Genomic DNA, 15,068 nt, shown 5'->3' on the forward strand with positions numbered 1-15,068 from the left:
CAAGCTTGGAGTCCAGAAATCCCCGTCAGGAAGGATACTCCCATGATGCTCTGTTCATGAGGGTATAGAGTGTGGATACTTTTTACCTGGGTCTAAATATTGTATTTCTAATATCTCCAAAATGATGCTTTGGGGAGGGGGTGAGGAAGGCACATACTGAACTTTGTATAAAGGAAATGGCAACATTTTAAGATACAGTTTAATTTTTCAACACAAGTGGCAGAGCATCTGTTCATGTCATCTCTCCAGTAAGCCCAGTCTTCTTGGATGCTGATCCTCATCTATTTGGATCAACAAATGTCTCCTATAAGATACTGAGTTCACCAATTAAAGAGATACTGTGGCCAGCGTGGCAATGGATACCTTGTGTTTGCTTTTCACGGTCGCTGCATTACTCCCCTTTCCTCTTCACTTTTGCTGTCCTATTTCCCCGCCCCCCATAAATTATCAGCACATTAATGACATGACACTCCCTTCCCACCAACTATGACCCACTGAGTGCCCTTTTCACATGAAGAGCCCCCGCCGTTCTAATCATCTTTAAATTCAGCCCTTGTTCTCTATAATGTTATCATGGCTTAGTTAGATGCTTCGCTAAGTCCCAATAATGTTGTCTATTCCCTTTGTCTCCATACTCCTTTAAGTTTCTTGCACCTTTACTTGTGTGTAATGCTGTTGTGTGTACCATCCTGGATTCGAGTACCAGCTCCAGCACCTGCATGACCAAGTTTCATAACATTGTGAGATGCAGCCTCCTTGTCTCTAAAATGGGAGAATAACACCTGCCTGGAGCATTGATGACATTACAAATGACACATAGTAAGGATGAATATTGGTCCCCTTCCACAACCCTTCTGTCTGGAATCCCCTTCCCTTCTATTTTTCACCTTAGCAAAGTCACTTCAAGGTCAAGAGTAATGTCACCTGTTCCACAAGCATCCCCTGGATCTACTCAGCCCTGAGCTCTCCCCTCTGTGCTCACCTCCTGCTCTTGGTTGTAGCACTTTTATGCCCCTTACGCTATGATACTTTGTGTCTGGTTGTGCTCTTCCACTAGCACATAAGCTCCCTGAGGGAGCTTAAACACCATTTAACTTGCATTAAATTAGCATCTCCAAAGTGCTTTCTACCTCGTTGGTGCTAAATAAATATTTGTTGAAAAGTCTGAATGAATCCTCTCCCACTTAGACTGGTTCCCGGCATAATTTTAAATAACATATTCACCTCCACCTTCATTGCTCTATTTTTGTTCTGCTGCTTGGCATTGTCTCTGGTCTAGAGTCCCAAATCCTACATCATCTCCTTCAAAAATACAGCAATCCCCAACATACACAGCTCATTCTTTAATTATTAAGGCAATAACTTTCCTACCTTTCGAAACATTTATAGTCTGTGGTTTCTAAGATGTATGTGGTCTAGTATTATTCTCCAGTTTCTATGGCCTAAATCTTAAGAAGGCCTGCTCCTCTAGGGTAGGAAGTGAGCCTTCTAATTCCTTTTGTATCTTGCATAGTAATGGAGTTGGTTTATACTTAAACTATTACTGGGTTTTGGATGCCTGAGAGCCTTCTTCAAATCCACCCCTGATTCAGAGAACAGGGAACACCTGAGGGCAGGTACCTCTGCTTTAACTCATGCCTACACTGCTTTGCACAGAATTTTATGTATGCACGGTTCTAGATGAAACCAATATATGTAAGAGCCTCATGATTTTCAGATGATACAATCTGTAGAGAAAAATATTTTACTATTCTTGCTTTAAATTTATTCCCTGCATATTTTTGGGGGGTTATGACAGCAAGGAGTTACTGTCATTAAAATACATATTCATATTATATATTAAATATATTATATACATACAATAACCTTTATTGTATATTAAATAGATAATTCTCCAAAGTCATGGGAAGTCAGTTTGGGAGAAGATTCTTATTTTAGGGACACTTAATATCCCATGTTTCGAATTTATAGATGGTTTGGAAACAAAACTACTCCAACGAAAGTCACCTTTTTGGTGTTGCTTGATCTCAAAATGATCTCAAGTCGATCTCAAACTTCACCCTAAAACGTAACGCTAAAAACAGAGAAGTTAAGAAGAGCATGTATTTTGCCCTGAGCATGCATCATGAAAGAAATGTTACCTATCTTGACTGTCTTCCAACGAAAATAATGATCCCTAATCTTTGTTAAGCCCCACCATTTAAAATTCAGGTCAGAGATTAACTAATAAGAAAAGTGTTGTTTATACCTTTTCCGTGAAAGGAAAATTATGCCTATATTATGAAAAAAGATGAGAAACAAAATCTCTATATTAAAAATTATCAGTTGATCATCTCAATCTGAAATAATTATTGTTGTAGCCTAAAATTTAGAGAATAAAAATAAGCTACTTTAGTGCCATTGATTTGTTAACTCATAGCAAACATTCATAAAACAGATGTACTAATCTTTAAAAACTAGACGAATGAACTTTTGTTCTTTTGCTATTTCCGACACTTCTGATGGTGTCAGTGGATTCATACAGGAAGATATTGAAGTTGTTTCACATTATGGTTTTCATCTGTTTTGATAATAATTTAAAGAGATTTGCTGTGTCCTTGCATTCTAGTTCTCTACTGACCTGGGTCTTTCATGAGAGTACAACAAAATAAAAGTCAAATGTAGTTTCCCAGCTCTCTGGATTACTTGTAAGTAATTTATTCAAGTCATTATTTGTAAGTCATTAATATCTGAGAATGACTTGCTCCTTGGGAAAAGAAGACTCTGGAGAAACAGTTCAAAATTATCCCCTTATATTTTGTTCACGGGACTATTTCAAAATATAATGGCACAAACTTTGATAATGTTTCTGAGTTAGCTGCATATTTCAAATGCTAGCAAAATATTTGAAAGCCACATGAAGGCATTATAGCCAGTAATACTAAAGATATGTATACAATGTAATGAATCTTAAAAAGTCAAGAGTACAAAATAAGCCTATGGTATGTTACGGCATTATGAAATTTTCAAGGGAGCATCCAAACATATCACAACATTTAGTATTTGGTTAAATACAGGAATTCTTCAAATTAAGAAAATTCTATTTATATAAACTAAAAAACAAACAAACAAAAAAAACACTTCAATGCCAAAATTCTTTGCATTACTTTTGAATTTAGATAAGTCATATGTACCTAAAATGTGATTAGGAAACAAAAATATGTTTATTATACTGCTTTAAAATTTTAGGCAATAAAATTGTAATAAGAGGTGTGACACAAAGTTAAAACTTATTTTGAGAAATCTGACAGATAATGGACCTCATTTTCAACAACTCTATTGTTAGAGCAATACAATTCCTATGACAGAAGTGTCAAGAATTCTTTTCAAATACATCTTGGGATATAAAACGTAGTTTCATTGTTTTTGAGAATTTTACTTAATCTGTGGAAAAGTATAAATGTAAATTGAAGCATGCATCAAAAGCATCACTGATCTGTCACAGCCTACTGGGGCTGGGGCACATTTTAGAGATCATAATTTAGATTAGAGCCCGCAGGCCCAGATGACAGGCACTTTTCCCAAAGTCCCAGATTTGAAGCAGGGGCTGGCTAAAAGGAGGACTCCAAATTCCTTAGAATATTTCCCTCATGCGCTGTTGTCTCACCAACTTTGTATTGCTGAAATCTTCACAGCATAGGCCTTTAAAAACATGAACACGTTGCCTTAATAATGTGCTAAGTAATCAAATTCCAACATTAAAACATTTTTTTTCACAAATGAAGCATCTACAATGCTCAGGTAATAATGCAAATCACTGCACTGCAGTGGTAATTGTGGGTACCCTTCCCATTTTTCTGAATAAGTTAAACCTCTCAGGACAGGGAGTAATCGTTTCTAAAGAGTCAACTGAAGTAATTATGAAGTCTGAATTTGGTTCTTCTGTAAATCCCGGACCCCCTGTAGTTTGGTACTGGACAGACGTCTCCTGGTATAACGATCAGGGCTGAGGGAAAGAAGAGGCCAGGCTCAAGCCCAGACCTGGGTTGATACCTGAGGTTCGGGGTTTCATGCGCCTCACCCAAGCCGAGCTCTCCGGAAGACTGTTTTATAACTTATTTTACAATTCCCAGAAGCTGTCATATCCACCTTTAGGGACTTTGCCCATTTCTGTCCGCATGCTATGTATACTTACAGAAAATGTTCTCAAGTACTGAATCTCCTCGTAAGTTAATAGCTACAGAATTATTCCTCACAAGTTGTAAAAATTGGTCACTTGGCTAAATGGATTTCAGTGAGTTTCACACAGCAGTAACACCACTATAAAGCCCCCATTTCTCAAAAATACGGGTGGAGGGGGGCAAGTGTGGAAGGAATGTTAACCTAGGGCTATCTTCCGAATGTAGGTTGCTGGCCCCTACATGACATAAAGAAAGCACAACTAAAACGATAGTAAAGTCAGTAAACGATATTTTACTGAAACATAACACAGAAACTCTGTCTGAAGTGTAAAGTTACTGTCTTACGCAAGAAGGACAGACCCATTTTCAAAGACTAATATGAATACAATAAATATGGAGGTCACGTACTAATTTATACACAGAAACTCTGTCCCACAGCCATAAAAATTTATATTTAACAGTGCAACATATAATTTAATCATTGGATTTATTTGACAGGTTTTTTTTGCTAAACACAAATAACTACCTGGTTTTCATATACATATATAATATATATTTTATGTATATAGATATTCAACAATGTGTACAGTTTCTAAACATAAAACTCCTAAAAGGCACAATTGTCTATACAACATGTACAAAAATGGCTGGAGCTGACACAAAACAACAATTATTGGTCAAAAGTTCATGATTGCACAAAGATTAGTCATGAGTTTATGTCAGAAAAATGTGCTTTAAGGAAAGGAGGGTTTTCAAAGAAACCTGTAAGTGTTCTATAAAAAAAAAAAAAAAAATTCCAGAAAACCAAAAACCAAACAAAACCCCAAACCCCCAAATAAAACGCCCCTAGGTCGCGATCACGAGCCTGTCCTCGTCCTCGTCGCTGCTCACATCGCTGAACTGCGCGGCCTGCCTCCGGGCCGGGGGCGGGGCCGGGGCTGGGGGCGTGGCCGGGGGCCGGGCCGCGGGTCCCTCCCGGTCCAGGGGGCGAGGCTGCCGGCCGGACGGCAGGGGCCCGGATGCTGGTTTGCCCGGCGCGGCAGGGAGTTCGTGCCGGGGCTTCGAGAGATTCCCGGAGGCGGCCGTCCCCGCGTCCAGGCGACTGGAGCCGTCCCGCCTGGCGTGGTCTCTGGCCGGGGCAGGTGGATCTAAACCCTTCGGTGCGTTTTCCCGCGGGACTCGGGGCGAGCCCTGCGGCGACGCGCTCCCGCCGCCCGGGTGCGCACCGGCGGCCGAGGGCTGCTTGGGCGGCGCCTCCCGGGCTCTGTTTGGGGGAGCGGGCCTCTCGGGGGCTCCCTGGGCGTCCACGGTGACCTGGCCGACGGAGGGGATCAGCGTGGGCAAGGCGATGTTCAGGATCTGGAGGCCCGGGATGGGCGCCGGGGGGGCGGGGCCGCTCTGGGAGGAAGGGTTGGCGGTCACCACCTGCAGCCCCACGGCGGCGGCGTTCAGAGCGAGCCCGGGCGGGCGCACCTGCGGGCCGAGGTTCGCGCTGGCCAGGCCTAAAATGTTGACGGTCTCCATGCTCAGTGCCGGCAGGGGCTGCAGGGCCGGCGGACTCGGGTTCTGCAGGCCCGGCACGCGGATTTGGCCGATGGGAATACAGGGCACCACGCTGCTCAATTCAGCCACTCCGGAGGGGCTGGTAGCGCCGGACACTTCTGCGGTCAAGTCCCCGGGGGTGCCCAAAGTTCTGTGAATGACGTTGACAGCGGGGATCGTGAGTTGCACTGGCCCAGCTTGGATGGGTACGAACGTGGAGTATGTGAGGCCGGCAGGGACCGCCTGGATCCCCCCGACCGGAAGCATATTATATGGTGTCCTTGACTGCAGCCGGGAATGCAGAGGAAGGTGGCTGAACAGACGCGTCTGGGGAGAAGGCAGGCCTGGAGGCGGACGGACAGTGACTTGCTGCTTCGGCTCCTGAGCGCCGGGCCGAGGCGAGGTCGCGCAAGGAGGTGCCCCTCCCGGCTGAGGGCTGCGCTCAGTGCCCCGAGGAGGAAGGCTCACGGATGACGGGCCCTAAAAGACAAGACGGAACGGTCCTTGATGGCAGAGCTTCCTTATTAGTCACTGAGCTAAAATTTTTAGCTCCCATAAAGTCTATTCCTCCTGAGGTAAAAGTATGTACACTTGTATTTTATAAAAACGATAAGCTTGCTGCTAAAAGTTGTATTTTGATTTAAACAATAAATTTCCAACTTAAAACCTATTACACTCTTCATCTCTTTACAAAGGTCAGCAACAAGTTTTGTAGAGTACTTTACATTTTTCAAACAAATTTCCTGGATATCATCTCAGTTACACTGAAATTAACCCTGAGAGGGGGCCATAATTCTTCTTCCACTGTTGTTGTTTTTATTATTGTTGGCACCACGGGCTCCACCCTATTTTAGAGATTAGTAGGAGTTATTGAGAAATTTTGAGATATTAGTTGGCTATGAGTATCGACTCAGGGGGAAAAAGTAACTGGAGGACTCTTCATTTATGAAATAAAGAGCCGCCATTAACGAAAAGGTCTGCAGTTTTCACTTGTTCATTTATTCTAAGTGTATGAAATGTCTACTGAAAACCAGATTTCCAGCCATTGGCAGGTGTGTGAGAGATTTGGGGATAGAGAAGGTTAGAGCACAGGTGACTAATATGAAAGTAATGAAATGTGAGTAGAAGGGATAAATCTCACCAATCCTCCCTTCCACCCAAGATTATCATATAAATATTAGCTTTTTCTTGATATATCCGTATTATAGAACTACATTAATGTATATACTAATTTAATTAATGTTACTTAAATAGGAACGTAATTTAATTAAATTATATTAACGTAGGATAGGCTACAGAAATCCAATCTTTTCACAGTCTTTTTAGTTTTCTCCAGTGTTACCCAGCAAACCAAAATCTGCCGCATTTAGAAATAGATCCTATTACAATTATCAATCCATACCAGAGGTAAAAGAACTGTCTATGAGAGAGAAGAAAGGATTCCTCACAAGCCCACCAGGGTTTGTAAAAGCAGGAAATCATTACAGCACACATGGAGGGTGACTTTCCCGAGGCCTGAGTCTGGCCCTGAGCTAGTTCTTGGGCAGGAAGCTTTCCTAAGCTGTCACAGCAATTTGATCATTCAAGCAAAGTGAACTTCTTAATCTGTTTTTTGGGTCACATTAACTTTGCCATGGAAACTGGTAGCTGCCTGCTAACAGGGGCAAAATGCAAAATGTTCAGATAATTTAGTGCAAATCCATCACATCGATGCCAGTGGAAGATCATCTCAGAGGAAGCCGTGGAATACGTAGGTCCCAAGACTCACATTCTCTGTTGGCACACACGTATTTCTTATTCCAAGATTTTTTTAAAAAAAACCAAATAATAACAAATGAGTATACTGTAAATATACTGGTTCTTTTACAGACTTATAATACAATATACGAACTCTGACTGAAATACCTAACAAGAATCCGAAGGACAAAAATGTCCTTTGGCCTTAAATCAAACAAAAACATAAGGTTAAAGAAACTGACTTAGCTATAAATGAGTAATTTAAGTGCATTGATTTCTTAAGTCATTAGGTTCCCCATATTAAATAGGTTAAACGAAAAGAAAACCACCAAGTTATTACCTGTGTTAAAGCAACAGCCTTTCCTGCCACAGAACTTCCCAGGATCTCTTCGGATTCGGGATAGTCTACAGACATCTGGTGACACGGGGACCTGGGCGCAGCCTCGGGTGACCTGGCAGAGTCTCCAGGAGCGGCCGCCTCACCCTCGTCCCCAGCAGCCCGCTGCCTGGTCCTCACTGGCGACCCCGGCTTCCCGCCGTAGTCTGACTGCACCGTGCTAAGCACGGTCATCTTGGTGGGCAACGCTCTCGGGAGAACATCCATCGGGTCCGTGTGTCCCCCAGAAAAGCAATCGGGAATCCTGACGTCCTCGTCAGCACCCCGACAGTCCTGGAGGCTGCTTCTGGCCGGAAGGTGCTGCGGGCTGGCCGTGGCCGAGGGGGCCGCCGACAGGACCGACTCGGCCTGGCTGTCTTCATCCTCGTCTTCGTTCTCGTTCTCGTCCTCATCTGGCCCATCGGATTCTTCAAGATCATATCCAGACCGCTCGTAACTGAATCTTTGTTTTTCATCTGATAAAAACAACCGAGAGGGTATGTTATAGAATGCAAGTGGTCGAATGCAATCTTTTCTTTTTTATAAGCTTGGCAATACTGTGAGGAATGTTCAAGGCAAGGGCTCTACCCATAAAAAGCCTACAGTTTAGTCGAGGAGAATGACATGGGGAGGTCAGTCTGTGCAGCAGGAATCAGAGGAGTGAGGCGCCGACAGAGCGGGGCGTGGCCAGGGAGGCTTGTTAAGGATGTAGAACGTGAAATGAACCTCACAGGAGCAGACAGGCAGAGGGCGATACGCAACGAAAACCAGAAATAAAGGCCTCAAATATTATACTCGTAAAACCTGCAAAAGAAGACTGAACTATATAAAGAAAATTAACAAAGAGTTCACTGCAACTCTTTTTCTGAGCTCTTTCTCTCTATCTACTTGTTTGCATCTCCCTTTTATTGAACAAATGAAAACAAAACCCAAAAAATGATGGTATTTCATATTTGCAAACAGAATAATTTTCCTTTATATTTGAATAGTAGTTTAGGCATATTTCCACTGTCCTCTGAGTAGTAATATTCTGTAATATTTAATCCTTGTACTTTTTTTTTTTTTTAACTGAGAAAGGTACTAAATTTTCCCATCATTTTTTTCTATAATGACTCAACCCACTTCTCACAGGAAGGGGAACATTGATTCAAAGTCATTAATATCAGCCTTATAATGTCATGTGAGACTATGTTTAACAAGGAATATTCAAGATAATCCAGGGAATAGTTTCAAATATCTCATAAGCTCACGTGAAATTTGATTTAAAACCTTATCTATTCAAAATCTTGCAAAATTAGAGGTACTTTCCCTTAGAAAGCTAATAAAGTTTAAAAAGTTAAATGGAGGAGGAATGCAAAATCTCTACCCCAATTCATTGTCACTGGGCTATAATAAAGAAGGCATCAGACCATGTTCAACTTAGCTGTGATACACGCTGCATTTATATGTTCTTTTTGAAGAGAAAAAAATGTAAACAGAGAAATAATTAATAGGTATATCTCCTGGGTTTTCCAAATGGTTTGCATATTAATTTACTACTCTTTCTATATTACAAAGATAAGTTCTTAGAGAAAAGTCTTGAAGCATCAACACCAACACATTTGAGGATGATTATTTCTAGGAGATAGAACAGACTAGAACTTTTATGTTTTTTTATCTCAAGCATATGTTACTTTTTATAATTAAAACATTCAAACACAAAACATATACATTTAGATTCCTTTAATATGTGATTTCATGTCTTTTGATTTATGGGTTCTACAATTTTGCTGTAAAATCATACATAAAATAACACCAATCTATTGAATCCCACCAGATGCCCATGCTGGACGTGGAATGGGTGATTTCCGGGTAGATGCCCTGCGTCCTGCCTCACAGATCCCTCTCTGATACCTCGTCTGATGTTTGAAATGCTAAAATTAGAGAGTCATTCCCCCATATATTTTGAGTTTGCCACATGAATGCCGAATCAGATGTATTTTTAGAGATTTTAATAAGAGAAAAAATTTTTCTTTCAAAGGAGAAAGTAGAAAAAAATCAAAACAAAACAGAAGAAACTGGATGACTGACGAGAGGGAACAGGTTACTGGAGAGGGAGGCTGATTTCATCAGAGCCAACCCTGCCACAAAGCCTGACTAGAGTGAGACTTGCTTTATCGTAAAAGCTATTACTTCTTTTTTTTTTTTTTTTAATAACAGGCCTAACTTTAAATTTATGACTTTCCTTAAACCCATCATAAGGTTGAAGTCCCAGGCAATCAAACAGCCCAAACTCTAGAGACAGTGTCTGTAGGAAGAGAGGAGACACATGCTTGTGTCATCTGGGGCAGATGCAGCAGGACACGGGTCGGGGGAGGTCAGCTAAATGGTTGACAGACTGGTTAGAGCCAAGCGTGGGCTGGGAGGGCTGTGTGACTCCTCTGGGGCTACATTCTCTTGCAGGCTCTATGTCATGAACACCATATTCAAGCACTCACAGAAAAGAGCACTAAGTATCCATTGTGGTCCAGATCCGGGGGAGAGGAGCAGCATTTAGGAGGGGCAAGGAAATCCCCCTAGGTCCATCTCCCCTCTCTCCACTAGGGAACAAACACTTGGTCCTGTGAAGAGGAGGGCAACAAGCATTGCTGCCCTTGGGACTTTGGTGAAAACTTACTGCAGTAGGGAAAGGGAATGAATAACAGAAAAAAACACAACTCTACTCCTTAAGGAGGGACAAGGTTGCCAGCTGAGTCCACCACAACAGCTGAGCTAGGGAAGGAGAACAAGAGGGCCACAGTCCAGAAACCTGAGAACACGGCGCACGTAGAAGGCTGAGGCTGCATCAGAACAGAGGTGGCATCCCAGCCTCCTCTTCGCCCGCTAACGCCAAGTGAAGGAGCTTGAAATGAGAGGTGACAGCAAAATACTGCTGCAAGAGGACCAGGAGAAGAATAGAGTGTGTAGAGCACCCTCTCTGAGGCATAGCACAAAGGAAAGACCTAAAACTGGAATGGAACAAGCATTTCTCTTATAATCCAACCCCCACCCCAAACAGGAAGTGGCTCTATAGGAATCTGAAGCCTTTGGTGCTCTGACGGTAACCTTAACAACAACAAATCTCTCCAACCCAGTCCAACTCCTGACTAGAAAGGCTCTAACTCCCACACAAAGGGCCTTGCTAGGCATAAAAACCATTTACATTAGTCTCTACTGTCTTATGCAAGATGTCTAGCTTGCAACAAAAATTACAAGGCATACAAAAAGGCAAGAAAAAATATACGCAGAAGAGGAAAAGCAATCGGAACCAGTCAGATATGATACAGATGTTAGAACTTTCAGAAAATTTAAAATAATTGACCAATATGTTAAAGGCTCGAATGAGAAAGGTGAACAACATATACTACCAAGTGGGAATTTCATCTGTGAGATGAAACTATGAAAAAAAAAAAAAAAATGCTAGCAATGAAAAACACAGTAACAATGATAAGAAAAGAAAGAAAGGAAAAAAAAGAAAAACCAAAACCAAAAAACCCCAGAATTCTATGTTCTATGCTCATTGAAAATAATTTTCAAAGATGAAAGAGAAATACAAACTTTCTTAGAAAACAAAAACTGAGGAGATCCACTGCCAGCAGACCTACTTGATGATAAATGTTAAAGGAAGCTCTTTAGGCACAGAGAATATGGTATCAGATGGGAACTCATATTTACCCCCCAAAAAAGAAAAGCAACGGAAATAGAATAAATGAAGATAAAATTAAAAAAAAATTTTAATTGCTTGTTCTAAAAGATAATTTAATGTCTACAGTAGTAAAAATGTACTACATGTTTATAGCATGTGTAAATGTAAATGGTATGACAATAATAGCACAAAGGATGAAAAGGAGGAATTGTGAATACACTGTTATATAAAGTCTTTACACTACATGTAAAGTAATGGAATATTATTTGAAGGCAGACGACTAAATTTTCTTAAAAGACACAAATAAGTCAACAGAGGAGAAAAACAGAACCATAAAAATGCTTAATTAAGGCATAAAAAGAAGGAAAAAATGAAGCAAATAGGAAACAGCTGGCACATGATAGATTTTATTCCAACTACATGAAAAATAAAAATAAAAGGAATGGTCTAACACATGAATTTAAAGAGAGAGACTGCTAGACTGGGTAAAAAAGCAAGTCCCGAGTATATATTATGGATGAGAAATCCATTTTAAATATAAAAACATAATAGATTGAAAGTAAAGTTTGGAGAAAGATATACCTTTAAAAATTAGCTAAAATACAGCTGCAAAAACTATATGCTAATATCAGAAAAAGCAGACATCAAAACAAGGAATATTATCAAGGATGAACAGGAACATTACATAATGATAAAAGGGTTACCTTTCCATGAACATACAACAATCCTAAATGTGTAGCAATGAAACCAGAACTTCAAAATAAGGCTAAATGAGGCTAAAACAAAAAAGCAATAAACAAATCCACAATTGCAGTTGAAGACTTAAACACTCTACTCTCAGTAACTGATGAAACAAGTATATAGAAAATCAGTAGGAACACAGAAGACTTGAAAAATACTGTCAACCAACTAGACCTAGTTAACAGTTACGTTCCACCCAAAGAGCAGAATACGCTTTCCTTATACGTGTACGTGGAACATTCACCAACGTGTATATTCTGAGCTACAAAGCCAACCTCGACAGATGTCAATGAATAGAAATCATACTTACGTTTCTGCTTGAAAACAGAATAACCTAGAAATCGGTTACTGGAAGATATCTGAACAATCCCCCAATATTTCAGAATTAAATAACACATTTCTAAATAATCCATGAGTCAGAAATGAAAGTCTCAAAGAAAAGTCAGAAATATCTTGAACTGGATAAAAACCGAAATATAACGTTCAAAATTCGTGGGATGCAGCTAAAGCAGTGGTTAGTGGGAAATTTATTGTATCCAACACTTCTATTAGAAAAGAAGAAAGGTCTCAAATAAATAATCTAAGTTCTCAGCTTTAGAAATTAGAAAAAGACAATCAAACTTAAGCCAGAAGCAAGGAGCAGGAAGGAGATAATAGAGGTGTCTTTCAAGTGGCCAGCGGCTACGAAGCTACGGCGCATCAATACGACGGAATACTACTCAGCAATAGAGAGGAATGGACTATTGACGCCCACAAAAACATGGACAAATTCACACGTATTCTGCTAAGTGAAAGAAGCCAGACCCCCAAAGCTCCTTATTTTGATTCCTTTCATATGACACTCTGGAAAACATACGAATACAGGGAGGAAAAGACATCATGTGGCTGCTAGGGGCTGTTGGGTGTGGGGAGGTGTCCATAAAGAAGTGGCGCAGAGGAATTTTGGGGCGATGGGACTGTTCTCTGTGGAACTGTGGGGCTGGACACACAATTGTACACATTTGTCGAAAACCACCGAACTGTGCACCCTAAGGTGAATTGTAGGGTGTGCAAATACAAACATAACTAACCAGGATGTGGTGGAAATCTAAGATGAAATGCAAGCTGAGACAGATGGCTGAGTACAAATGAACTCCACAATCACGACCTAGGTAACCCTGGCAAAGGGGGTTCTGACCAGACAATGTGAAGGCTAAAGACAAAAAGAGCTGCACACAGACACTATGCTGTGATTGTAAACCTGTTTTTCACAGGCGGGTCAGCATTTCTGGAACTAGTTTATTGGTATGCTAGAGCTGAACAAATAAGTGAACATACTGTAGATGAGAACCAGGTTTCCCACTGTTGGTGAAAGAAACAAAAAGGAAATGGAGCAGGCTAAAATAAACTCTGTGGGACTGGACCGGAACTGGAATTATCAGTGTGGACTCACGTTCTCATTTGTGTGTATGTGTGCGTGTGCGCGTACACATACACAGATACAGAAATAAACACAGATGTACGTATATGTACGAGTTAGCATAACTATGCATATTTCCCAGCTCTATCCAACGAAAGGGGCTAGAAGCAGTGACAGGTTAGTAGCCAGAGACACACCACCTAGCGGCTAGATCTTGGTTCCTAAATACCATTCTCCAGTAAAGTGAACCAGGGGTCCCTGGGGAAATGGTGAATTCCATGGCTGGAACATCTTGGGTGTCAAAAAGTAAGGAACTGGGACTTCCCTGGTGGCGCAGTGGTTAAGAATCCGCCTGCCAATGCAGGGGACATGGGTTCAAGCCTGGGTCCTGGAAGATCCCACATGCCTAGGAGCAACTAAGCCCGTGCGCCACAACTACTGAGCCTGCGCTCTAGGGCACACAAGCCACAACTACTGAGCCTGCCTGCCACAACTACTGGAACCCACACGCCTAGAGCCCGTGCTCCGCAACAAGAGAAGCCACCGCAATGAGAAGCCTGCGCACCGCAACGAAGAGTAGCCCCCGCTCACCACAACTAGAGGAAGCCTGGGCGCAGCAACAAAGACCCAACACAGCCAAAAATAAATGAATAAATAAAATAAAAATTAAAAAAAAAAAGTAAGGAACCGCTTAAAGAAAAAAAAAAAGCAGCAGCATGTTGAAAGGGCACAGGAACAGACCTCAAAGAGCTCTCAATGGTCAATGAGAACTTGAGCTACGCAATAAATAACAGAACTGGATTATAACCCAAAGAATAAAATACATAACCTTGAGTCCATACCGATGTAAATGAATGGATGGATGAATGAACTAATGGAGAAATGGTAACTTTTCCTTGCAGAAAAATTCTAATGGATAAATCAGAACACCATAGCAATACTTACCACAGGCAAGATCCATCCATGCATAAATAGGGTACCTGCATAGTTTTAAAGCATCTCCGCAAATATTTAATATTTATAAAGGGAACAACAGTAAGTTTACAGTAGCTAGCCCTGGCAGACATCACCTTAGCCGAGTAAAGAAGGTTAACATGACCAGTAATACATACTGACATACGGTGCCCCCGAGATGATGCACTAGGAAAAGCATAACCACCCTATGGCGCCTCCCCAATAATGTATAACCTCAATCCAGCCGTGAGCATGCACCAGAAAACCCCAAATTGAGAACGTTCTACAAAATAACTGATCAGTGCTCTCCCTAAATGTCAAGGTCACGAAAGACAAGAAAGACTGAGGGACGCGCTGGAGGAGCCATGACGACCAAGTGTGACGTGGGATCCTGAAGGAGCGCCTGGGACAGGAAAAGGACATCAGGGGAAGAACTGGGAAGTCCTGTGCTTTAGTTAGCAATCCTGAGCTGAGGTTAATTTCTTAGTGTTGACA

General features: G+C 41.5%; 1 protein-coding gene across 11 annotated transcripts in view; it reads right to left on the reverse strand.

Moving 5' to 3' along the window:
* Nucleotides 1-4,295: 4,295 nt before the first annotated feature.
* The window catches only part of HIVEP1 (HIVEP zinc finger 1), a 151,740-nt gene continuing 140,967 nt past the window's right edge, over nucleotides 4,296-15,068 (reverse strand). For all 11 annotated transcript variants that reach the window (XM_057554949.1, XM_057554941.1, XM_057554947.1 and 8 more), the window contains 2 exons: nucleotides 7,780-8,291; nucleotides 4,296-6,182 (listed from right to left, as the gene is read on the reverse strand). In XM_057554949.1, the coding sequence (XP_057410932.1) occupies nucleotides 5,007-6,182; nucleotides 7,780-8,291 (1,688 nt within the window). In that variant the 3' untranslated portion in view covers nucleotides 4,296-5,006. The remainder of the gene's footprint in view (nucleotides 6,183-7,779; nucleotides 8,292-15,068) is intronic.

Source organism: Balaenoptera acutorostrata, chromosome 10 (genome assembly GCF_949987535.1).
Source record: "Balaenoptera acutorostrata chromosome 10, mBalAcu1.1, whole genome shotgun sequence".
Taxonomy (NCBI): Eukaryota; Metazoa; Chordata; class Mammalia; order Artiodactyla; family Balaenopteridae; genus Balaenoptera; species Balaenoptera acutorostrata.